General features: G+C 57.6%; 1 protein-coding gene across 1 annotated transcript; it reads left to right on the top strand.

Moving 5' to 3' along the window:
• The first annotated feature begins 13,239 nt into the window (after positions 1 to 13,239).
• Positions 13,240 to 25,432, top strand: TBX21 (T-box transcription factor 21). Its single transcript, XM_058284094.2, is given in 7 exon segments — positions 13,240 to 13,424; positions 13,426 to 13,896; positions 22,341 to 22,495; positions 22,826 to 22,947; positions 23,501 to 23,659; positions 23,794 to 23,855; positions 24,110 to 25,432. Coding segments are annotated over 7 exon segments (1,605 nt in total). The 5' UTR covers positions 13,240 to 13,407; the 3' UTR covers positions 24,729 to 25,432.
• Positions 25,433 to 25,883: the final 451 nt, after the last annotated feature.

Raw genomic sequence — 25,883 nt, 5'->3', positions numbered from 1 at the left:
ACGAGGACACAAACCTGCACTGCCGTGCAGGCTCACGCAACCCCATGCGGCTCCACGAGCAGTGCACGCCAGCACATGTGTGAAGTCCCACATGCACACGCAGGCGAGTGCTCCTGGCTCAGAAGCAGACCCCATTGGCAAGCGGTGTGCCGGTGCATGCTTAACAACGGGCTCTCCGATTTAAGCCCCCACATGACGGCACTGAGCGTGAAGCTGGACAAAGGCGTGCCTCCTCGGCTCAGCTCCCCCACATCTCTCCATTATGCTTTGGGGAAATCCAATGATAAACCTTCAACGCAGCTGGGCAGCACCCGAGAGGCCTGTACCTGGGCACCTGCGACTCAGCAGGGCCGCTTCTTTCCCCCGGGGAGGGGTGTGCCTACCCTTCCCTAGCATTTTACTCACCTCCCACTCCTGCTCACACCCCACTTCCTGTCCTCCTTCCCTCCTCTCTAGGCCCCATCACCAGGGCTGGGAGCCACGGCTGGTACTCAGGCATGTTTCTCACCCTTGCTCCCTCCATTCTCTTTCTGCTACGACTAAGGCCATCAAGTGAGGATGGTGAGAGGCCCTAATCCAGGCAGGCTTCCAGGAGGAAGAGGACTAGGAAATGCTGGTGGCAGTTTGCCAGAAAAATGCTAAAACTCAGTGCAGGGGCTGCTAATGCCCTGTACCTGCCTCTGTGAGCCTGGCCTATCCTGGGTTACTATCTTCTTGCTAGTCATGAGGACAGCAGGTCTGGTCAACATTGAAAGCTGTGGAGAGGGGAGAGATTTGCACATGGGGGCAGTGTGGGGCGGTGTTTAGAGCGTGCCCTGAGAACAAGGACCTCTCGTTCTGCCACGCTTGGGAACATTGCATCGTTACTCAGGGCTGCGACTCCTCAACTTGAAGAACACAAAGGGACTGGATTAGGTGGCTTTAATTACCTTCTCTGCTCTGACATTTTGACACTCTATAGTTCTAAGATTCTTCCATACTCTACTCAGTAGGAGGCTTCCCTTAGAGCTGATCTTGACCTCTGTCTCTGTGGCTGCGGAGGAAGTGGCGGTTGGGGGGCAGTGGGTGGGTGTCACATCTGAAGGGGCTGGAGGCTGGACCTGGGCGTCTGAGGGTTTGGGTTGGGACCCAACTAGCTGGACACGCTTAGGAGACCTCCCAGCAGCCGCTCTGCTCGGCTGCAACTCCTGGATTAGCCCTACCCCATATCCATACAAAAAGAAGAGAGGAGGGAAGGGAGGGAGAGAATGAGGAAGGAAAAAGAGAAGAAAAGAAAATGGCTCACCCTGGATCCAGGAAGCAGTGAGGCTACCCTGGAAAGTTGCCGGGGGAGCGTGGAGAAGATGGGGGAGAAGCATTCCTAATTGGTACAAATCCGGCCCTGCCTGTCTGGGAGGTGGGGGCAATTCTGGGCCTTCCTGGGCCGCGGGCTGAGTCATGCTGGAGCAGAGCCGAGGGTCTTGGCTCTGCCTGGTCCATGCCCTGGGTGCGTGCCTGGGGCAGGAGCTGCCCACCCTGTGCTTCAGGGCCCCCTCCTGCCGCTGCTTTGCTGCTCCCTCTGAAAACAGCTGAAACCACAAAATTGGCTTGTGGTTGGGTGAATATCAGTCACTGCTATTCAGCTTGGCTTCCTAGGATGACTAAGGGGGTTGGAAGCCCCTCCCATTAGCCCCCCAAATTTTCAGAGGAGTCAGAGGCAGAGATGGAAAAGTAGTTTCCTTTGGAGGTGATGCTGAGGTCTGAGCCCTCAGCAGGGCCTGCGGGTACTGTTTCTGGCACACTGTCAGGGCCCAGCGCGTGCATGGGGGCTCACCAAGGGGCTAAGTTCCTGGACCCCCCATGCAGCAGCTTGGAGTGGGGATGAGCTACCCCAGAGCCTCCTCTCCACCTGGCCTCTTCCCGCTGCAGCTGAGCGCAGGGCTGCTGGGCACAGTGGGGCCCCTGCGCCGCCCAGGCTCTTGGGTGGAATGCCTCCCACCTCTCTACCGGGGGGCTGTGTGACCCGGGGACAGCCCGTGCCCCCTCTGGTGGGCAGTTAGGTAGCCCCTGCTCATTGTCATCTTGGAGTTTGACGGTTCTGGTTTCCCACCGCCCTCTTCCCCGTGCTTCCAGAGTCAGGAAGAAAGAACGCCAGGGTCCTGAGCTGGGGGTGGGCGAGCAGTGAGGGCGAGAGCGATGGGACGTCGGCCCGTTGCCTTACCCTTCCTCGTGCGCCCGTGGGGTGGTGCCCCTAAGACCCCATGGTCTCCACTTTAGGTAAATGGAGTAAAAGCCTCCTTAAGAAGGTTTTGCTGTTTTTATTGGTCTGTAACATCTCAAAGGAAGAAGTGTGCTTGCTGTGCCAGCACAGCCTCAAGGCCGCGTCCCGGGTCGCTTAACCGAGGCGCCCCGCCCGCCCCGCTCTGGGCTGAAAAGGCGCCCGAGGCGCGCGGCCGGAGCGCGGCTTCCTCCACGCGCCCCTTCGCGGCCTCTGAGCGGAGCTGGCTGTCCCCGCGCCCGGCTCGCCCCTCGTGCGCTGAAAGCCTCGGATCGCCGGGCGCTGGCCCGCGTCGCAATCCTAGGAAGAACGGGGCGCGGCAGCGGTCCCAGCCCCGGCCTCCTGCTGCGCTCGCTGCAGCCCCTCGCCCTCGCCGGAAGGGCGCCCCACCGCCCCCAGTCCTGCCCTGCTCTCTGTCTGACTGTCTCCCGGTCTCAGTTTCTCTTTCTCTCTCTCCCTGTCTTTCTCTCTGCTCTCATTCTCTGTCTCTCCATCTCTCTGTTTCACTGCCTCCTTCTCCCCATCTTTCCCCCGCTCCAGGTGGCCGACTCGGGCCTTTCCAAGCCCCCCCCCCAGCACCCGGCTTCCCCAAGGGGCGGGGCTCCCCAGCTCTCCTGCCTCATCCAGGGTCTGGGGTGGGGTTCCGGGGACCCCGTGTCTCCAGGAGCTTTTGGAAAGAGGGGAGGAAGGTTGACATGAACGTGACCCGACCCCTTCCCAGCTGAGGGCTAGGGGGTCCCTGGGGGGTGGGGAAGAGGAGATGGGACGGGCCCACCTCCTCGCGCCTCTCGAGGAGGAGCCTTCTCACTCAGGAGAGGGCAGGAAGCTGCCCCAGGGCCCCATCCACCCCTCCTTCCCAGGGGTACAAGCGGGGGAGGGGCTGGGGGGCACTGACCAGACTTCAGCGCGGGAAGGGCTGCAGAGCCCGCGTGGACACGGGACCTGTGAAGGACATGTGTGTGGAACAAATGCGTGTCACTCACAGGGACACCAAAGGCATGACAGCTCGCCCCCCCCCAGCCGCACACACTTGTTAGAGTGTGCTCACACGCATGTGCACACACAGACGAGGGGCTGGAGGGCTGCGGGGGGGGGCGGGCAGGGGCGGGTAACCCGCCCCCACCATGCCCGTGCCCACCGTAGGACCGCCTCCCGGTGGCTGGCGAAGTCTCTGCCCCCTTGACTTTTCCCAGCTTCGAGGAAACACCTCCCTTTAGGGGAAAGCGAGATCGAGATTGTGAGGGGAAGCAGGGGAAGCACTGACTCGGGCAGAGGCGTGAGCCTGATTTTCCAGTCCGGGGAGGGGCGGAGGGAGATGGCACTGGGGACGCCCAGGCGATGGGGGCCCTGACTCAGAGCCAGAACCACAGGGCCTGTCCGCTGTATTGTCGTCGGGGAACAAGAAGCCACCAGGTTTATAAGAAACTGTAATTCATCTTTGTCCCCTTTCAACCCTCTGTGAGGGAGCAAGGTTAGACTCAAGGAAGAACTTACAGCCCTGGGCGAGGAAAGATCTCTGCCTCAAGTTATCATTGTGGAAGCTTTCCCTGGGTTTGTTCAAGGAGGACAGCAAGTTCAGGACGTTTTAGATTTTGAAGAGAGTCTGGGGCCAGAGGGCGGGGCCCTTGACCTCCTCCTTAAATTGCACAGGCTAGTCCTCCCCCATTCCAGCCCCGAACAGGAGCTTCTAATCCCTACATGCTGTTCCCTGAACTCCTGGGGAGGCTATGGGAAGGGCATACAGGGGTCCCGAGAATTACAGGCAATTTGGGTGGCATGGAGTGGGGGCGGGGCAACTAGCAGTTCCAGCCTGCTCTGCTGCCTCCCTCCTGGCCACTGGCCCACAGGTCCCAAGGTGAGAGGCAAGGGCGGGCAGAGAGAGAGAGAGAAAGTTCTATTAGCAGGAGGGCAGAGCCGAAGGTGTGATGACTGTGAGGGTGGGCAGGGAGAGGGAGGCAAGCACTGCCTGGCAGGAGCAAGCCAGTGGTGCCCTCCCATTTCTAAGAGCTGCCCAGGCCCCCTCCCTATGCAGACAGAAACACCCAACATCTTGGATGCCTGGCAAGGGGCCCAGTCGCCAGGGGCAGGGAGTTCAGAGAAGTGTGGGATGCCCCCCACCCTCCACCCATCCCACCCAGCCCTGCCTGCACCTGGAACCCAGGACTCCAGGGGCTGCCCTGCAGGCCCATCTTCGTCCACTGCCCCCGTGCCTGGCCCGGCGTTAGCTGAGGGTCTGAGCCTGTCCCTGCCCCCTTCGCTTCCTCAGGCCTGCTTCCCACACCTCCTGGCCTCTCCCATAAGCAGGGTGGGACTTGCTGAGAAATGGGGTTCTTTCGATTTTGCAGAGTCATTAGAAAAGGACACAGGAGAGGCGAGAAGAGGAGGTCTGGGCTGAGGCGGGGACGACGTTTGGTCGCCAGGAAGGACTTACCCCAAACGGAGACCCGCTCCCCAGGTGACCAGGCAAGTCTTTGGCGTCCTGCGTTTTCTGGAAGGGAGGGAAAGCCTCTGAGCAAGGGAGCATCTTTCCTGGGTAGGATCCTTTGTGAGGGGAGAGGAATAGGGAATAAAATTAACTGAGAGCTTGGTGAAATCGTTACCCTCTGAGCATCAGTTTCCCTATCTGTAAAACAAGAATAACAGCAGTCTGCCCTTCACACTGAGCGAGGCTCAAATGAGGATGGTGCCTGAATAAGTGCCCATCATCGGGTCACCGGGTATGTAAGGTGACCAGTGCTTAGCCTCCTGGACCTCAGGCTTCTCCTCTGTGAAATGGGGTCACGCCCCCTGCCCTATCGACTTGGCATCACTGCGAAGTCTAAAAAATCGAGGGTATGAATTGCCTCGGGATGTTCTCTTCTCTCATCCTCCCTCCCCTCCCTCCCTGAATCAGCGCTCCGTGATGGGGGAAGGGATGAGCAGGAAGAGCTCCAGTTTTCCCTGTTTCCAGACTCACTGAGGGTGGAGGAAGGAGATAAAAGTATAAGCCAGAACTGGCAGTACGTCCAGAGCGGCGCGAGCCCTAGTGCGTGGCTCATCCCTGGGGTCCTGAGGCTTGAGTGTTGACCCCAGGTCAGCGTGTGTGTGTGTGCAAAATGCAGGGACAAAGGTGGGCCAGTAGCTGGACTTGCCAGGCCATAACTATCCCTCGCAACCCACAGAACATTATGTTCTGGTGCCAGCGATTAGAAAGAAATGGAGCAGGGCATGGAGAAGCGGCAGTGGTGGGCAGACACACTAGCTTCATGTCCCCTGTGGCTGGAGATGTGGGTCCAGGGGCCATCTCGAGGCCCCACACAGAACGCCAGCTACACGTCATCCTGGTGGAAGGAAGTCGGCAGGATGCAGTGCAACACTTCTGGGTAACTGAGGGGGTGAAGAGCAAACAACAGGCTCCCGGGGAAATCTACCTGCGTGTCAAAGTGCACCTGTGTCTGTATGGGAAGTGGGGTTAAACTCAAGGTCAGACCTCACCAATCTTCTTCTGCACCAACATGGCCTTGGGTGCCCTCCCTTTGCAGTGGCTGGACCGCAGACGTCCACTCGGCTGGAAGCGGCACTGCTGGGAGCCTAGTGCCTGGGTGTCCCTCTGCTCTGGACGTTGGTTGCCTGCCTGATTCCTGCCCGTGCCTGGGATTTATGAGGAACAGAGGGGTAGTGTGTGGGTCCTAGGTCTCCATACGACTTCCAAATTCCAAGTGCTAATCTCTGTGTGAGCTTCAGGGATCTCAGAGAAGGAAATGGGAGTGAGCTGCAGCGTGAGGGACTGTGAAAAGACAATTAAAAGAACTTGCTAACCATAAGTGGATGGGGTAGGAGGTATCTTTACACTGCCTACATGAAGGAAACCCTGCCAGGCATCTCAGGGTTCTGTACAATCCAGCACACAATTTGCCTCCATTTATTGAGTGGTTGGAGATCATCAAACAGTCAGGATTGCAAGTCTTCTCTCTCATTCCTCTTTGCTCTCTGCCTTCTGCCTTACCCAGGCCACTAGTATGGTTCATGGCGGGAGTTGAGAAAGAGGGAAAGGAGGGAAGGAGGGAAAAGGAAGCTCTGAGAACAAGTTGGAGAGCCAAATGGACCCCAGGCAGGATGCAGAGTTGGCAAGATGACAAAGGGGATGCAGTGGCAGGTGAATTGGTGGGTGAGAGTTGTAGGTAAGTCAGACAGCTGCCTTTGCGGCAGGAGAACCCATGCCTAGAAGGTAAGAAGGGTTTCCAGGTGGGGCCATTGTCTCGGTGTTTCTGGAATAGAATTTGTATATATGCTGTAGGTGGGATGAGGAGTGGCTAGAGGAAGAGCTGAGTCTTGCTGCCCTTGAGCAGGAAGGCAGTACAACAGGAAGGCCAAAAGGTAGACTGCAGGTAGAATTCCTAAATGACCCCATGCAGCTGGGCTGAGGGAGGTCAAGGGGCCGGTTGATGGACCTGTAGCTTGCCCCCACTCCCAGTTCTCCGGCCCCCTGCAAACCTCTTCCTCCCCCACCCCGTTTTGGCCTCCAGCCCTGGGGGAAGCTACATGGCATTCTCACCACGCACCCAGAGCCGGCTGCCCCTTCTTCCCTCTGACCTATTTTGAAATCATTTGATAGGATTCCCACCCCCCACCCTCCAAACCAAAGCCCTGGCCCCCTGGGCCCGTCAGCTCCACCGTGTGTCAAAACGGCCCCTGTCACTTTGCGTTGCTTTCTCCGTCCAGCCGGTCCTCCCCGCAGGGCTGGAGAGCCGCAGCTAATCGCCCAGCTGCTGAGCCCGCAGCCCCACCCGGGCCCCTCCACCCCGGGCCCACAGAGGGCCCAGGGACGGCTGGGAGGAGCTGGGGCCTCCGCACTCTCCTGGGGCCCGGCAGGAAGGCTTTCTGGCTTTCTAACCTCCATGCTTCCCTCTGTCCTCTCCCTAGCGGTGCTGAGTTGCAGACACAGAGGGTGTTGGTGCTGGGAGGGACTTTGGGGCCCCCCTTCAAAGGACAGAACGGGGGCGAGCAGTCTCCTGCCCTGGGTGTAGGGATGTCTTCTGCTGCCCTGGCTCTCTCACGGAATTCTAGGGGACGGTCGCAGCCAACAGTTGTCGTTTCACAGAGCAGAAAACCAAGGCACAGAGAGGGAAAGGACGGCCCAAGGTCATCCAGTAGTGGCAGAGCCGGGACCACAACCCCGGGCCCTGTCCATCTGCTTCGGAGTCTTCCCCACTCAGTTTCTCTCAGCTCTGCCCTTCACCCACGCCAGCCCGCCTGCCCGGAGCACGCCCTCTCCTAGTCCTCTGGCCTGGCCGCTGCGGCCTGGGTGCGGCAGGGCTGTCCGGCTGCCACGGGCACCATTTCAGGAGGAACGCGGGCCCTCACCCCCTCCCCTACCGGCCCTGTCCCCGCTGGCCGCTCAGCCTGCGTCGCCCCTCCCCATCCCACGACACCATCCCTGGATGAGCGCAGGGCCTCGGGCCAGGGCAGACTCACAGACGGGGGGCCTGTGCCAGGACAGACAGACAAGCAACAGCCTCACTGAGACCTACAGAGACTTTGAGACACTGATAGAGACACAGAGGTGGAAACAGTTACAAATACACGGCAGAGACTTGAGGAGACTCGGAGACCCAGACACTGGGTGGAAAGATGGTGCAGAGCCCTCAGGACAAGCACGACTGCCATCTCAGGACGAGAGATTTTACAGACCCTAGAAATAGAGCTGGATGGAGCGAAGACCCACAAGGCCCAGACAAAGACACGGGGACCCAGAGAGACCCAGAATCAGACACCCAGAGAAACCAAGAGAGAAACAGGGCAGACGGGGACGCGGTGCGCAGGGCTCACAGGAAGCCGGAGGAGGGCCTTGGAGAGAGAGGGGCCAGGCAGGGGCTGCCCAGCGGGCCTGAGGCCGGGACGCCTGGCCGGGCCGGGCCGGCTCTGCCCATCTCCCAGAGCACAGGGTGGGGAGCAGACGGCCTGGCTCGGGAGGGGTTAACCCTTTGGCCTCCGCCTCCAGTCCCCCCTCTGCCCGTCTCTCTCTTCCCTCCTCCCCCAGCTCCCCTACCCAAAGCCCTGGGCATGCCCCTCCCCCACTCCTGGTAACCAGACCCTGCTTCCTGCCTGAGCTTAAGGGCCTGTCTGCTGAGATTCCCCAGGAAGGGGGCCATGGCCCCTCCCAGGGCCTCCCTGAAGCTCAGGCTTGCCCATCCACACCCTGGCATGCACCCGCAATCGCAAAGTTGCTCAAGCCCCCGGGTGTCTCAGTCTCCAGGAGGGCTCTGAACCCTGGCCTGGGGGGGGGGCTGCGTGGGTGTAGGCATATATGGGGTGTGTGAAGAGCTGCCGAGAGGCTGAGAGTGGTTAGAGGCTGAGGAATGCAGAAATACAGAGGCCCAGGTGCAGAGGGGACCCAGGCTGGCCTGGGGCCAAAGGGTAAGGGCTGCCGGCCTTGGGGGAGTCAGGGGTGGGGTAACCCAGCCCGGGGTGAGAGCCTGGAGCCCTTGACCTTGGGGTGAGCCCTCTATCCTGTGTTCACACTGACCACCTGGTCCTGGGGACTGGCCTCGGAACTCCTGCAGCTGTCATGGGGGGAGGGGGCTCTACAGGTGCTTGTTACCCCTTCCCCCTCCCTGGCTGTTAATCCAAGAGTTCCGGCCATGCTCTCTGCAGGGCTGGCAGTCTGGGCCCAGAGTGAGGGCGGCGGGGGGGTCAGGGCGGGCGGGGCGGGCTGAGTCTGGTGCCCAAGGAGCTCAGGGAGGCTGGATTTGGGACGAGAGAAGGGGCGCAGCAGGGCTGGATCCCAGGGGTTTCGTGCAGGCATGAGTGACGTGTGTGTGCACAGGCCAGTGCGTTGCGGGTCCACACCGGAGGGGTGTGTGGCTGAGGGGCTGGGGAGCTCTGCCCCCACTCCCCTGCGGCTTTCGTGCTGGTGGGTCTCAGGGGGCGGGGCTAACCCTAATCATCTCTGGGACCCTGGCAACTTTGGGGTCTGGCCTCAATACGAAGGCTGCAGTGAGTCAGGATCCGGGTGATTCTGGGGCTCAGAAGGGGGAGCCTGTCCCTGTCTGAGATAGGGTCTTACAAATGGAGAGATTCTCCCTTGACCCAAGGTCTGAGTGGAGGCTGGGGAATGGATTCCAAGGATCCCCTGTAGAGGACCGATAGGAAAGCCACTAAAATGGGGGAGGGGAGGATGGCAGGTGGCTTGGCGTAGAGAATGGAGGGGTGGTTCAGCACAGCCTCTGTCTTGGCATCAGCCTCACCCGCCCCTCATTCGTCACCTGAGGCCAGTCAGTCTTCACAGACGTTTTATTACCCCATTTACTGCTAAGGAAACCAAAAGAGGTTAAAAGACTCCACAGGTCGCACAACCAGTGAGGCTGAGGTGGGGGTTCCAACCAGCTGCCCCACTCGCCCCCCCAGGCCTCTCATCCTCTGTAGTCCTCTCTCACTGGCGTGTCTTCTCTTCTCCTTTCTAGCACCTCCCTCCTGCCTGGCCTGAAACTTTCTCACTGAGTCACGTTCTGGGTCTCTAACTCTGTGGTCCCTCTCCTTGCTCTCTCTAAACCTCTTTCAGAAATGTGCCCAGGACTCTCATTTTGCTCTCTCTTTCCTTTCATGCCCCTTCCCCCCAAAACACTAACCCTCGCTTCTGCGTGTGGACCCTCTCACAACCTCAAAGGCTGGACCCTGGTCCTGGTGTCCCTGCTCTGTGTTCCCACTAGCAGCCACCCTGCCTCCCCCCAGCAGACATGCTCCTCAGCCCTCCCTGCCATGCCCTGTGGGTCCATCCAACCCTGCAGGGCCCCTGGGTGGGGACCAAGGAGAGGAGCCAGGAGCCAGCTGACAGTCTAGGGCGAGGCCTTGTCTGGTTCTGGAGCTTTGATAAAGAAATCTTTCCAGGGCCTGAAGCTGCCCTCCTCCCCACCAAGGGAGCTCGGAGCACCCTGTCTTAGGATGGGATGTGACTTGGAGCAACATGGGAGGGGGCCTGAGAGTCGAAAGTGTGGGCTCCCTGGAGTCCAGCTTCTCCTGGAGTCCTTAAAAGTTCAGATTCTGGGGTCCCGTCACAGCTTGCATCAGGATCTTTAGAGGTGGGTCCCAGGAATCTGCACTCCATCAGCTCCCTGGCCCAGGTGGCTACCTAAATGTAGCAGGTGTGTGTGACAGCAGGGCCACCTCTCACTCGTTTTGAGTCTTGATATGAAATGGCTTGAAAAGAGACCTCAGATATATTCCAGGGTGAAAAAAAAAACTAGCGCCTAGGCTGGCAAAAAAAAGGCGATTCCCTTTCCTGTTTTCCAAATCTTTACTAATGCAACCACTTGACTTCTCATTTGTTGTCATTATTCTCCCTCCACACAAGACAGGTCAAAACCCCTGTGGGAAGAGCACTGGATCAGGAGTCAGGAGACCTGGGTTCCGGCGCAGCTCTGCTCCGAATGGGCGTGTGAGTTTCCCACAGCTGCCAAGCAGCCTGCCTCGTGAGCCGTGTTGTTTGGTGGTGGCCTTGTCTCTCCCATTCGGGACAGCCCACCCCGTGTTTCCCGCCCCTCCCCGGCCTAGGATCAGCTCTCTGATGCTTAGTGTGCTCACGGGATGAGACAGGCTGCGAGCGGGCAGCCACGGGGAGGTGAGGGGATCCCAGGGGGCTCGTCTCCTCGCTCCTGTCCCACCTCGCCAGCCCTGAGCCTGGGAATGGGGTGAGGTGGCAGCAGGAGGAGGAGGTGTCGCTGCCAGGGCTCTTCTTCTCACCCAAGCTGGCAGGGGCGGGACTGGCGGTGGTGACACCAGGCCCACTCAGCCCCCGCTTTTCACAAGCACTTTCTTTTTTGGGTGGAAGTAATTGGGGAGGGTTGTGGGGGATTGAAGGATCCAGGTTTAACGGAACAGGCTGTGGGACCCTCTAATAGCCTGTTAGTTTACAGAAAGACTGCCCCCATCTACCCCGTTCCTCTGCACACAGGCCCCCAGGCCCCCTCCTGCCCAGAGAGCTGGGTGGGAGCTCAGGCCGTCCTGTTTCCAGGCAGCAGATGGGCCACTTGACCTGAGGACTAGGGTGGAAATGAGAAGGGGAGTGAGAGACAGGAACAAGACCCTATTTTGGCTTTCCCCAGCCAAGCACTTAGCAAAAATGACCCCCAAAGAGGTGTTGGCACTCAACAATCTCATGTCTCCTGGGGAAATCAGTCACTGAAGGAGTCATACTGCAATCTCTCATGCTTCCCACAAAGTAGCCAAGGGTTCCAGGGCCACCCTCTCTTTCAAGCATTGCTGTCCTCCTAGAACGCAGGCAAAACCTTTCCCCGATCCGTAAGGCAAAGGGGAATGGTGGGTAAGGCGGGACCAGTGCCCATTTCAGGTGCTCTCAAGGACCCAGCCTCAGTCTCCAGGGATGCGCTGATTCTCACTCCCTCCCTGCTCCTGGGCCCCGCCCCCTGCCCGCCTCCTGCGCCCCCCACCTCGCCTTCACTGCCAGCCTGCCTCTCAGGACAGCTCTGGCTGGGAGCAGAGGGTCCCCCTGGGGTCCGTAGGGTGAACCCTGTTGGACTGGGACAGGGTTGTAGAGAGCTCAGGGGGGAGATCTGAAAAGGGCTGAAGTGGGGTGCGGAGAGGTTGACTTTTAACGGGATGAAAATTTTAAAGTGTTTTCCAAAACACTCTTTAAATGTAAATCTTTATCTATAAATTGACCTGCAAAAAATTCCATGGCACCTTGTTGAGTGAAAAAAAAATACACGTTACAAAACAGCACGTGTAGCGTTTGTATAAAATTATGTATCTGTGTATATGTGTGTGTGTGCAAAAGACAGGCAGAGATGTGGTGGTGTCTGGAAGGGTGTTAACTTTAATGTCAATCCCGCTCGCCTCCGAGAGGCTGGAACAAGGGCTGATCCTTCTGCTTTTCTGCAATTTGCTTAAGTTTTCTCTCTGAGTAGGTTTTATCTGTATGCACAGGAAAACTCTCAATGATGCTATTTTCAGCTGGGGGGGGGGGGGTAGGATTGCTTTCATTGTAACAGCAATATACCTGCATCAGTTAGAAAAGGAAAATGGAGAAAAGCTCCGTAGTCCCAACGCCCAAGGCAGCCCTCTGGAGCAGGCGGTGGGTTCCCTTCCTGTCACCGGCTCTGACTCAGATCAAAGCAGCGTTTGCCTCGAGGTGTAACAACAGGCTGGAGCGCGCCGCGGCGCACCCCACCTCATGGAAGGCTCAGCCCTCTGAAGGGCAGGAGATCCATTTGTTTCCCCTCTGACGCGCGTGAGGCTGACGGGCAAGGCAGGTGACTTGCCCGTGTCACACACACCTCGGTGACAGGCAGAGGGGTCTGTCTGAGCACTCAGCGCAGGCCTGTGCTCTCGCCACTGCCTCTGGCCGCCGCGCCGCGGTGGGGAACTTTGGGCGCGGCGCGGTGGAGACCAGGCGAAGGCGCCGTGCTGCGGAGCGCTCGGGTTGAGGGGCTCTTCCGCGGCCCCAGCTTCCAGGTCTGCCTCGGGGCGGGCGGTACGCGGGACGCCTTCCGCCCGGACCCCTGGCGGGGAGGAAAAGGGCAAACACTTCCCGCAAAGCCACTCAGCCCAGAGCCTGGGCACACGGTAGGCATCAGTACATAGCTGCTCAATGTTCATGGCCCAAGCAGACCCAAGCCAGAAGGCCCACCTGGGCCATCACTGAAGGCCTCCCCTAGGAGCCGGCCTGGGAGGGGCGCCTTCAGGGATGGCTGGACTTCCCCGAGGGTCCAGGGGAGAGAAACGCGCCCGGCGTTCCTGGTGGAGGGACTGGCACTTCCAGAAGGCAAGGTCTAGAAGTACTACCGGGCACACGGGGACCCTCCGGTCCTAGTCGACCGCGGAGAATTTGCCTCGTATTAGCCACGAGGGGGCGGGGAGGGGCGGGGCCGAGGTGGGGGGGCCCGGAGAGCTTCATAAAGCCACAGCAAAGGCGCCGCGACGCTAGTGACAGCGGCCCGCGGCAGAAGGAGCCGGCGAGCTGCCGCGCGCCCGCCAAACGCGGGCGCAGGACCCAGGCGTCCGAGCCCGGGCTTGGAGGGCCCCCCGCCCCCGGGGCCCTGGCCCCGCCCCTCGCGCGCCTCCGCGGACCCGACCCTCCCGCCCGCCCCAGCGCCGCGCGGGGGCCCGGCCGCAGCGCCCCTCGACGGCTGCGGGGAGGTGCCAGCCCGCCCCGGATGGGCCTCGTGGAGCCGGTGCGGAGACATGCTGACGGGCACCGAGCCGATGCCGGTGAGCGACGAGGGCCGCGCGCCCGGCGCCGACGCGCAGAACCGCTACTTCTACCCCGAGCCAGCGGCGCAGGACGCGGCCGACCGTCGTGGGGGCGGCGGCCTGGGGGCGCCCTACGCTGGCGGCGCCCTAGTGCCCGCTCCTTCGGGCCGCTTCCTGGGAGCTTACGCCTACCCGTCTCGGCCCCAGGCCGCCGGCTTCCCCGGGCCGGGCGAGCCGTACCCGCCGACGGCGGGCGCCGAGGGCTTCCAGCCCGGGGAGGGCTACGCGGCCCTGGACGCGCGGGCCGGCCTCTATCCCGGGCCGCGCGAGGACTATGCGCTGCCCGCGGGGCTGGAGGTGTCCGGAAAGCTGAGAGTCGCGCTCAACAACCACCTGTTGTGGTCCAAGTTCAATCAGCACCAGACGGAGATGATCATCACCAAGCAGGGACGGTGAGCCGGAACACGGCCCTTTCTCCTCTCTCTCTCTTTCTTTTTCGCCTTCTCTCTAGACGTTCATTGCTCACGTCTCCATGTCCCTCGCAGTTTTGGCTCAAGCTTTAGGAGGTGGCAGAGGACAGGGTGGGGGTGGGCGACTTTGCAGGGACGACGGGAAGTTCTGAGGGGCTGTTTACTTCCAAGGCATCCCTCCAACAAGCCAGAGAATGCAGCCGGGAGGTGGATGGGACCCGCGAACAGAGAAGTTATCTTGGTTTAGGAGAAGGGTGCATGGGCTCACCCGGAATTGGCGTGTGTCCCCGTTGGTCCTGCCTGAGCAGGGGGTGGTATGGGGCCTGGAGGGGGCAAGGATAGCGTTCTGGGGTGACAGGGCAGAGTGCCTCTTACCCTGTGTGTGGGGAATGGAGGGGAGGCCAGAGCCTTGCAGTGTGGGGACAGTAACAAGCCCCCGGATCCCCCCCAGCCCCTTTGCTGTTCTTGCACTCAGGTCGGCTTTGGAGGGGGGACGGGGAGAGGCTGGATTTGGTGACACAGAGAAGCAGTGGCCAAGTTTCCCTTCCGGGTGTACTTTGAGATCATATGTCTGGTGGGGGAGGGGGGGCTGGGGGGGCTGAGGGAGAGCACAGGTCCCTTCTAGGCACAGGCCCCTACTGGAGGGCACAAGTGTCGGTGGGCCTGGGCAGCTGAAGCTAGCCCAGGGGTTCAGGTTGGCGGCCAGCTGCATGCTGACACCCTGGGGGCCCGTCCTCTAGAAGCCTGTGCACAGCCCTGCTTGGTAAGTCACTGGTCCAGGCTGGGGGGAGTTGGGAGGGAGGACCCCTTGCCCCAGTGTGTGGGGGTAGGGTTTGGGGCTGAGGATGCTGCTTCCGGGTATAAGCTCCTATGTGGGGAAAGAAAGAGAAACTTGCTACTTGCATGGTATTTGTTTAGTATGCAACACCCCTAGTTGTGTGTGTGCGTGAGAGCCTGTGTTCCCCTCCCAATGGGGGTCTCGGTGGGGTGGGGGCCAACGAGGGCCTCTAGGGGGAGGGGCTGTGTCCTGATGGGTCTGAGGCCCTGAAGGGTTGGAGAGTGGACACCAAGTATGCGCCCTGGCGAGTGAGAGGGCAGGCCCCGCTGAGACCGGGTTGGCACTCAAGCTGGCCATTGCTGGAGCCTTCTTCCCTCCAGGTGATTTCTGGGGGGTGGCCTGGGATTGAGGGACCGGTCAGCCAACCACGGTCAGCTTGGAGCTGCTGAGTTGTTCCTTTTTCTCTGGGATGAGCCCAGGAAAACTGGGATTTGCTTTTATGGTTCGGCCTTTATCCCCTCAGCCTTCTGAGAATTCCCCTCTCTTCCCTGGAAACATAGTCCCTCTCTGGTACCACCAGCGCAGCCCAGGCTTCTGGTCCCAGTGCGGTGGGGGAGCTTTGTGGGCCTGCCCAGAAGAGCCTGTCCAACCTTCTCACAGCACAGACAGGGAAACAGGCCCAGAGACGACAAGAGACTCTTCTGATGTCACCCAGCCATTGGTGGCTGAGCTGGCACCAGAACTCAGGTGGTATCTGACTGGGTTTCTGTCCCCTGAACCCCATGGGCACCAGTAAAAAACAGCCACCATGTTGTCCAAAGGCCCTGATACTTCCATGATGTCACCGTGTGTTTGCTAGGCCAATTCACGGCCAGGGACACCGAAGCACGGGATGTCTAGTGGCTTGCACACGGTCACACACAGGCCAGAACTCGTACCTCCTAGCCTGCCACTCTGTCGCGGGGCCAGGCTGTCGGGGCCTTCCCACCCTGGCCCTGGCACCCCTCGTGGATGGGTGGGGAGCAGAGGCCAGCACTTTGGTCTGGCTGGTGCGGGGCTGGCTGCCCGGCTGAGTGGCCGTGTTTCAGAGGGGCCATGGCCACCTCTCCCTCTGTGGCCTCCTTCTTTCCTTTACACTCTTGCTGAATATCTCTCTCATGGCAAATTCTGTCGCTTCCCTTTTAGATCCACCCATTTATTTATTATTATTATTAGTAGTAGTAGCAGTAAAAATTTCAAACGCAACAGCTAAACTAGTAAGGTAATTCAACTTTTATCAGAAAACCACGGGCAGAGTAGTCTAGCTTTACACCTCACTCCTGCTACGGAAGTCATATCTATTCCTTCTTCATGACGCTTGTCTATTGGGTTAATGATAATGAGTAGTCTAAAATCATGATTGTAATATGAATTAGTATATGGTTCTTTTACGTAGGAAGATCTGGACTCTTGTGGAAGGAATATGCCCTTTTTTGTAAACTAAATTAGAAAAAGAACATTACTTTTAAAAAGTGCAAAAAAATTTTCAAACCTTTACAAAAATGGAGAGAAAAATTTACTTTTAGTGGACCTCCGCGTTCCCGTCACTCTGCTTCACCAGTGGTCAACACTGATCTGATCTTGCTGCTTCTTTATCCTCACCCGCCTCCACCCCACCCGTCTGCCGCGATATTAGTAATACAGTAAGTAGAGTAATATCATAAGTAATTAGTAAGTAAATCCTAGACAATGCATTATTTCATTCTTAAACACTTCTCTATGCAGCTCTAAAAATATCTTTTTAAAAATAAACACTATTCTATTATCGCACCTGAAAAAAAAATCATCAGAAATTCCTAAATCCCCAGTCTCCCTGATTGTCTCATAAATGTGTGTGTGTTCCACAGCCCTCACCCTTTTCGATCTGTCCCGAGGGGCTACTTCAGCATCAGGGAGTCCCTGTTGACAGCAGGGGCAGTAGCGCCCTCACCATTTCCCTTGATGTCGCCCCTTGGGCCGTGCCTGGGGTCCCCAGGCTGGGGAGGAAGAGACAGAAGCAGCCCAGTTCAGCTCCCCCAGCCCCCGAGCGCCCCGAGTCTTCTCAGTCGGGCTCCAGTGCTCTGGGAAGTCGGTGGCCATTTCCTCCTGCTGCAGGCTTCTGAAAAGGAAGACCTGGGCTCGGAGAGTCACTTCCTTTCTGTCTTCCTGCTTCGGCAGGCTCGCCTGGCCCTCCGTGCCTTCCACTGACCCTCCAGTCACTGCCACTTCACCCACTGCCTTCCTCCCTTTTGAAAAATCCTTCCACCCTGAGGCCCACCCGCAGCCCCGCAGCCCCGCAGCCCTTTTCGCCTTGGGCTGACTCCCTCGCTCCCGGGCCCTTGCTCTCCCACCCACCCTAGGCCATCCCTGAGGAGGGACCAGGGGAGTCACCCTCTCCCCCTGGGCAGGAATGGGCTGTGGCGTGGGGGGCTGGTCTCAGGGTCCAGAGCCTGGTTGAGGCAGCTCGGAGCCTGGTCGAGGCAGCTCGGATGGGCTGGGAGAGGGACGCTGATGAAACAGCGGCTCGATCCACCTGGAGGTTTTCGGGGCCTGTAAGCTTGTGTATTTGTGGAGCACCTGGAGAGCCTGAGAGTGTCCCCTACGGGTTTGTGTTGGCGTGTGTGTGGCAGTGCGTGTGTGGTGAATGTGTAGGAGAGTATCTAATAGATGATGGTAGACATTCTCAGTAGAGGAAGAGAGAGGCCGGTGTTTCTGCGAGTGTGTGGGTGTATGGGTGTGTATTAATTGCTGGCAACCTCCACTTTTCTGGGGGTGATTGGCTGATTATTATAATTAAGTTAACTTCGGGTCTTCTGGTAGCTTTGTTGTTAAGTAGCTCAATTTGCATTTGTGTATGTGTGTGATGTTAGGGGTTGATAAAACAATAATTTCAGCCCCACAGGCTCCTTTCTGGCCTCACAGCCTTTAATGTTTTCCCTTCTCCACATTCTGCCTCTGAAAACATTTTAGCTCTTTAAATATATATATATATATATATTTTTTTTTTTTTTTTTTTTTCGGGCTTAAGTCTACTTTATTTTAGGGTGGCCTGGCTTCATTTCTCTTGAGGGAGGTGAATACAGCTGTGCTTTTTCTTTTAGTCATTTGCAAGTGGCCGCCGACTTCTACTAAGTGGGCTTGAGGTTGGTAGGAGGTGTCAGTCCCTTGATGGCCAAGCCCATTTTAGGTACACGGCATCCCCAAACTAGCCTCCCAAAGATGGTACCCACTTAGACCTCTGCCAGCCGTGGACAAGAGGACAAGTCTCCCCACCGCCTTATCGGCATTAGATATATTAACAATTTTTAAACATTATGCCAACATGACTGACAAAATCTATCTCTCTGTTATTTTAGTTCACACTTAATCAATTATGGTGAAGTGGCGCACGCCAGGTGTTCAGGATTGGGATGGGATATGGGATCCTGCGAACCGTCAAGGAAGGCCAGTCCTTGGAGGCCGTGGAGGGGTTTGGGGTCTTGGACCCTGTCCTCTGAGAGTGGAATGGTGGCTGTTAAGTGGATTGTTTTGGCGGACTCAGTTTGGCACCATATCCATCTCCACACCCTTTTCCTTGCCAGTGAAGATGTAAATCTGTGCTATTTTGGGATTATAGCTCGTGGTGATGCTAGACTTTTAGGGTGAAACAGACCTCCCTTCTCCTCTCCCATTTCCCCATGATCTTCCCGTGTCTCTTCCACTTCCCTCTACTAGAAATGAAAGCAGGGTGGAGGGAAGGAGACCCCAGCGTGCTCTCTGCAGTCAGAAGACCCTGATTCTGCTTTCCCACCAAGAAACCGTTGCCAAACCTCTCTCAGGCTGTTCCTTCAAATATAGAATCAGAAGTAACATTTTATATCTCAAAGGACTAAGTTTCCCAGCTGCTGAAACAAATACCATACAATGGGGTGCTTAACAACAGGGATTTATTGACTCACGGTTTCAGAGGCTGGGCGGCCTCCTCCCTCCCGGGGTTGGTATCTTCTGGGTGGCGGGCAATCTATGCGGTTCCTTGACTTTTCCGTCACGTGGCACTGCACATGGTGGCATCTTCTCCTTTATCTTCCGGGTTCCGTTGACTTCCAGCTCCTGGCTGCTCCCCGTGGCTTCTCTCTGTGAATTTATCTGTAAGGCCTCCAGTAATAGGATTAAGACCCATCCTAATTCAATTGGACCACACACCTTGCCTGAAGTAACCTCATAAAACAGGTCCTATTTACAGTGGGTTCACAACAGCAGGAACGGATTAAGAATAGGAAAGGATTAAGAATAAATTATGGGGAAAAAAAATTAAAAAAAAAGAAAGTAAGTTGTGGACTGGGGCACATAACTCCAAACCACCACTGACTGGTTGGTGAACTGGCTGGTATAGAAATATAGGCTCATAAATAGTATGTTCTTTTCCATTCCTTTGTGCCTACAAATTAGGGTAGGAATCAATTACAATACCAGAAGTGGTTAAGCGACCTGACCATGGCTGTAGAATGAGTTAGATGTAGAAATGGATTGAAAATATTCTGCCACCCCCAATTGTACAAGGCCTAGTGCCTAACTTTTGGTTTCTCAAGGTGACGGGCCCAGCTGAGCTGAGCCCCTGGGATCTCACCCTCAGCCAGGCCAGAGGGCTTTGAGAGCTCTGAGCCTCGGAGGTTGGGAGGGAGGTGGGATGGGAAGGACAATGGGCTGTGTTTCACATCTTTTGAATGTCATAGATTTGAGAGGTAATTTGGGCAGGAGTTATTCTCCCTATTTACAGGGGAGAAATCTGAGGTTTAGTTTAGTAATTAATTTGTCTAGGGTCAGAGGGCCAATAAGTCTCCTTTCCTCTCCCCAGAAGAGCCTGGGAAAGACAGGAATGTGACAACGCCCTCCTGGGGGTCAACCCAAGGTTCTTGGGGACATTGTTCTGGGATGCTCTGGGAGTCAGGGCCTGCCCCAAATTGTAACTAGGTCCCCTACTCCTCCCTCCCTTAAGTTTCCTGTCTCATGGACCAGTGCTTTTCTTCCCACCCTACAGTGCTTATCATAGGAGCAGGGGAGGAGAAATGAGTGGGTATGAAAAGTTATTGTGAGGGAAGTGGACTTGGCCCAGTGGTTAGGGCGTCCGTCTACCACATGGGAGGTCCACAGTTCAAACCCCGGGTCTCCTTGACCCATGTGGAGCTGGCCCATGCGCAGTGCTGATGTGCGCATGGAGTGCCCTGCCACGCAGGGGTGTCCCCCGCGTAGGGGAGTCCCACGCGCAAGGAGTGCACCCGTAAGGAGAGCCGCCCAGCGCTAAAGAAAGTGCAGCCTGCTCAAGAATGGCGCCACACACATGGAGAGCTGACACAGCAAGATGATGCAACAAAAAAAACAGATTCCCGTGCCGCTGACAACAACAGAAGTGGACAAAGAAGAACACGCAGCAAAAGAGACACAGAGAACAGACAACCGGGGTGGGTGGGGAAGAGAAATAATAAATAAATAAATAAATAAATCTTAAAAAAAAAAAAAAAAGAAAAGTTATTGTGATGAGGACTTCATTATGCCATCCTGAGAACTCTGCTCTTCCAGCTTGGGTTAGAAGAGCAAGGGACTTACAATGGCACTGAGCCGATGGGGGTGGCAGTTGTGGTCCTGATGATAGTGGAGGTGGTGTTTGCAGTGATAGAGGTGATGGTGGAGGTAGTAGTTATATTGATGGTGGAAGTGGTGGCTGTAGTGATGGTGGTGGTGATGGTGGAGGTGGTGGCTGTAGTGATGGTGATGGTGGAGGTGGTGGCTGTAGTCTTGGTGGTAGAGATGATGGAGGTGGTAGTTGTAGTGATGGTGGCGATGGTGGAGGTGGTGGCTGTAGTGATGATGGTGGTGATGGTAGAGGTGGTGGCTGTAGTGATGGTGGCGATGGTAGAGGTGGTGGCTGTAGTGATGGTGATGGTGGGAGGCAGTGGCTATAGTCTTGGTGGTGGAGATGGTGGAGGTGGTGGCTGTAGTGATGGTGTTAGTGATGGTGGAGGTGGTGGCTATAGTGATGAGGGTGATGGTAGAGGTGGTGGCTGTAGTGATGGTGATGGTGATGATGGAGGTGGTGGCTGTAGTGATGGTGGTGGAGGTGGTAGAGGTGGTGGCGATGGTGGAGGTGGTGGCTATAGTGATGGTGGTGGCGATGGTGGAGGTGGTGACTGTAGTGATGGTGGTGGAGGTGGTAGAGGTAGTGGCTGTAGTGATGGTGGTGGAGGTGGTAGAGGTGGTGGCGATGGTGGAGGTGGTGGCTATAGTGATGGTGGTGGCGATGGTGGAGGTGGTGGCTGTAGTGATGGTGGTGGAGGTGGTAGAGGTGGTGGCTGTAGTGATGGTGGCGATGGTGGAGGTGGTGGCTGTAGTCTTGGTGGTGGAGATGGTGGAGGTGGTGGCTGTAGTCTTGGTGGTGGAGATGGTGGAGGTGGTGGCTGTAGTGATGGTGATACTGATAGTGGAGGCTGTGGTTGCAGTGATGGTGGCTATGGAGTAGGTGGTAATTATGGTGATGATGGAGGTGGTTGTAGTGCTGGTGCTGCTGCTGGGGGAGGTGGTAGAGATGGTCATGGTATGGAAGTACCTCTTTCTCCAAAACCATTCATTTGGCTTAATAGGGGCTATTGCAGCGTCCCACCTCCAAATTCCTCTACTTTCCCTGGGAACCAGGTCTTTTTAGTGTGAAGACTATGGCTGATAAAGTCTTCTTTCAGGGACATGGACACCACTCTAGCTACTTCTCTGAAGACCCAGGCATGAGGTATCAGGCCCAGGAAGGATGGGGCAGAGAGGGGATATGGGTGCATGCTGTGGGACTTGGAGTGTGTCAGTGGAGAGGATGAATGGGAGACTGAGGCCACATGGGACTTGGGGCTGAGGTGTGAGTCCCTGCTAAGAGCCGTCTATGGAGGGCTGGCTTGTGGCTCCCCTCCACCCAGGAAGCAGACTAAGGTGAGAGATGGTGGAATGCTGGTCAGTGTTTAAGAACCGGCCCTCAGAAAGAAAAAGCCCTGATCTGTAGGGTTTGCTGATTCCCGTGGCATAAGTATTCCTGCCATGGTGGATTTCAAGCTACCCATGTGATGTCAATCAACGTGGATGTGGGAAGAGACACACGGTACAGGACATTAGATGGTAGTCTGCTATACAGATGCAAGAGACATAAATAACCTCAAGAGTGCAGATAATAGTAAAATAATTGAAAAGTGATGATTTTTAAGTATTTATTACTGTTTTTAAAAAAAGAATAAACTGTATTTTTAGAGCAGTTTTGGGTTCACAGAAAAAAGTTGCTAAGAAGGTACAGAGAGTTCCCACATAGCCCCCCAAATACAGTTTCCCCTATTAACATCTTGCATCGTGTGGTTTGTTTGTTGTAATTGATGAGCCAATATCTACACATTATGGACTTGGTTTTTATGTAGTGTATTTCATTGTAAGTTTATGTAATTTAATTTTTAACCAAGGCTGTGTTTAACACCTGGCTTTCGACTTCCTGAACGTTTTATGATGGGTGCTGGTGAATGGGTGGGAGCTGGCTGCTGCAGCACCAAGGGCTGTGACCAGGGGCGGCTGGCCTCCGAGCTCGGGGCTGACGGATCCCGGGGGGTGGGGGCGTTTCTCCTCTCCCCAGGCGCATGTTCCCATTCCTGTCATTTACCGTGGCCGGGCTGGAGCCCACCAGCCATTACCGGATGTTCGTGGACGTGGTCTTGGTGGACCAGCACCACTGGCGGTATCAGAGCGGCAAGTGGGTGCAGTGCGGCAAGGCCGAGGGCAGCATGCCAGGTACGCGCTGCCTTGGGAGCAGGGCTAGGTTACTCTTTTTCTCCGAGACTGGGGCGCCCCCTGGTGGGTCCAGGAGGAACCCCTAAATTCCTGCCCCCGGCTGCCCCCAACCCTGGGCTGAGGGTTTAGTTCCCATCCCATCCCCCCCCATTGCAGCCCACCCCATCCCACCTCCCGCTTGGTTTGCCATCCCTCTTCTCCTTTGCTCTAGCCTGTCTTCTGCTTGGTTCTCTACCACGCCTCCCCCTGCCCTGGCCCCCTGCCTCTATTTGGCACCCCCCAGGGGCCTCGTCCCAGAGGCTGCAGGCCACAGAGGGTAACTGTCCACAGGAAACCGCCTGTACGTCCACCCAGATTCCCCCAACACCGGAGCGCACTGGATGCGTCAGGAAGTTTCCTTCGGGAAACTGAAGCTCACGAACAACAAGGGCGCCTCCAACAACGTGACCCAGGTAGGCCTCGCGCTGAGCCGGGGCTGGGGATGGTCCAGTGGGTTGCTTCTGTTCTGGAAGCGGCGCCTTTCTCCCCCTCTGAGCTCCTGGGGTCTTTCCCAGCCACCTTGGGGGAGAGAGAAGCTGAACCCGAGGGTCAGACGACGGCCCTCTGCAGGCCCCTGCAGACACCAGCCGCCGGCCTGGGGGTTTCTTCCCAGAGTTCCCGGCTGCCCGCGCAGGCCCTGCTGGCCCACAAGTGGGTCTCAGCAGTCCCCGGGGATGGATGCAGAGTGCTCCAGATTGAGCTGCCTCGTTCCAAGTGCCCCGATCCCTAGGAAAGCCCTGCTTGTGCTATACCTTGGTCACGGTGGGCATCTGGGGATAGAAATCGAGGCAAGAGGCTAGAAGAAGCAGAGGCTGGAGATTCTGGGACAGGGAGGCCCAGGAGAAGCCAGTTGGTGGCAGGGCAGAATGGACAAGATGACCTCAGGGCCCTTCCTAGCCTGGCTAGGGGCCAGCACTGGTCGCCTGCAAGCCCTTCCTCCCCCAGCCACCTGGCTGTCCCTTTCAGATGATCGTGCTCCAGTCCCTCCATAAGTACCAGCCCCGGCTGCACATCGTCGAGGTGAACGACGGAGAGCCAGAGGCGGCCTGCGGCGCTTCCAACGCCCACGTCTTCACTTTCCAAGAAACCCAGTTTATCGCCGTGACCGCCTACCAGAACGCCGAGGTGAGGGCCGCCGCCGGGGGGGGGGGGGGGGGGGGGGCAGGGGGAGGGGCTCACGGTCTTCCTTGGGAGGGATTTTGGAAGGTCCCTAAACCCCGGACCCAGGATCAGGAGACTCTGTTTCCCCCCCTGTCTAGATCACACAGCTGAAAATTGATAATAACCCTTTTGCCAAAGGATTCCGGGAGAACTTCGAGTCGTAAGTGTCCCTGGGCTCCCCTCACCCGGGCAGAGGGCCTCCCCCCGGTCCCTCCCAAGCCTGGGTCTTCAGATCTGTGCCTCCTGGGCTGAGCCCCAGCTCCACACCCGGCCTCAGCACATCCTCTCCTTGCCCCTGAGGGTGGGACCGAGTGGGGTGGCGGCTGGCGGGCAGGCAGGCGGGGAGGGAGGGCCGGGAGGGCCCAGGGGCCAGGTTGCTCCGTGACCCTGGTTTCTTGCCTCCCGCCTCTTCAGCATGTACGCGTCCGTCGACACCAGCGTCCCCTCCCCGCCTGGACCCACCTCCCAGTTGCTGGGGGGAGACCACTACTCTCCTCTCCTACCCAACCAGTACCCTGTCCCCGGCCGTTTCTACCCCGACCTTCCTGGCCAGCCCAAGGACGTGGTTCCCCAGCCTTACTGGCTGGGGGCGCCGCGGGAGCACAGCTATGAGGCCGAGCTTCGCGCGGTCAGCATGAAGCCTGCGTTCCTGCCCTCCGCGCCCGGGCCCGCCATGTCCTACTACCGAGGCCAGGAGGTCCTGGCGCCCGGAGCGGGCTGGCCCGTGGCCCCGCAGTACCCCCCCAAGATGGGCCCGGCCGGCTGGTTCCGCCCCATGAGGACTCTGCCCGTGGAACCTGGCCCCGGAGCCTCGGAGGGGCGCGGCCCAGAGGACCAGGGCACCCCCTCGGTGTGGACCGAGATCACCCCCATCCGGCCAGAGTCCAGCGACTCGGGGCTGGGCGAAGGAGACTCTAAGAGGAGGCGCCTGTCTCCCTACCCTTCCAGCGGCGACAGCTCCTCCCCTGCGGGGGCCCCTTCTCCTTTTGATAAGGAAACTGAAGGCCAGTTTTACAACTATTTTCCCAACTGAGCAGACGGCATGGGGAAGGGACCAGAGACAGCGTTATTAGATCGAGACATCAACCAACCTAGGAAACGGGCTCGGGACTGCGAAGCCGCCTTCCCCTCTGTCACGTCTCCTTGCAGGAGTTGGTTAGGGAAGGGGGAGGCCAAGAAGGATTCTGGGGTTCACTTGCTATTTCCTGGCTCTCCCATCCCTGCCTCGGCCCCATCTACAGCCATTTACCTGGTGCTGCTTCTGGCTGGAGAACAGAAATAAGGGAACAAGAAGGCCTTGATTTAAAGGAGCTTCCTCCCTTTGGGTGGGGTGGGTGGGATCAGGTGGGGGAGGCTGGAAATGGGAGATTCTGCTCTGGAGTAACTTTCAAAAGTTTTGTTTGCCTGTGTGCTCATCCCTGATCTGAAAATAGATAAACATGGCTTTGATAGCAGCCAGGCGTAGGGGCCAGGGAGAGGGCTCAGGGCCTGGGGGCGGCTGGCCTGGGCCCACCCTCTCCCAGGAAGGTTCAGAGGAGCGGCTGCCAAGGGAGATGGTGCACTTCTCGAGAAGCAAGGTCCTAAAAAAAAAGGAGCAAGGTCTTGGTGGTTGTGTGCGCGCGCGTGCTTTTCATTTTTCCATTTTTGGAACAGGGGAGGCTATTTATTGTACGGAGAGTGGTGTCTGGATGTATTCCTTTGTCTTCATCACTTTCTGAAAATAAACGTGAAACTGTTGAGAGTGTCCTGCTTCCATGCCAGGGTGGGGGGCCTGGGCAAAACGGAAAGGGAACTCGACTGGGAATTGCTCGGGCACCGAAGCTCTGTTTCTAGGGGACATCCTGGAAGCCCGAAGTGGCTCCATTCAGGGGCTCAACCGAAGAGGGCGAGGCCACGTGGTGGTGGTGGATGCGGCCTCCGAAGGGGCCTGGCACGGAGGAGCGCCCTCGCCGTGTGTGAGCTCTGACCCGGGGGAAGGGTGCCAGGGCAAGGCTGAGGACCCGGTCGGGGCTGGGCTCGGTGCAGCGGGGAGTCGCTTCCGTTCCTCTTTGAATGTCTGGAAACCTCGACTCGCCGCCTCCATCTTAAAGGAGTAAGTGTGAAGTTGAACGATAGGAAATTGCCATTTTTGTAATTCGAGTTGTCAACTATCAGCAATTTCATACGATTCTACAAATCCATGTAGAGC

This window comes from Dasypus novemcinctus, chromosome 21, assembly GCF_030445035.2.
Source record: "Dasypus novemcinctus isolate mDasNov1 chromosome 21, mDasNov1.1.hap2, whole genome shotgun sequence".
Taxonomy (NCBI): Eukaryota; Metazoa; Chordata; class Mammalia; order Cingulata; family Dasypodidae; genus Dasypus; species Dasypus novemcinctus.
Note: the sequence above shows the minus strand (reverse complement) of the source record. Positions and strands in the feature narration are given on the sequence as shown.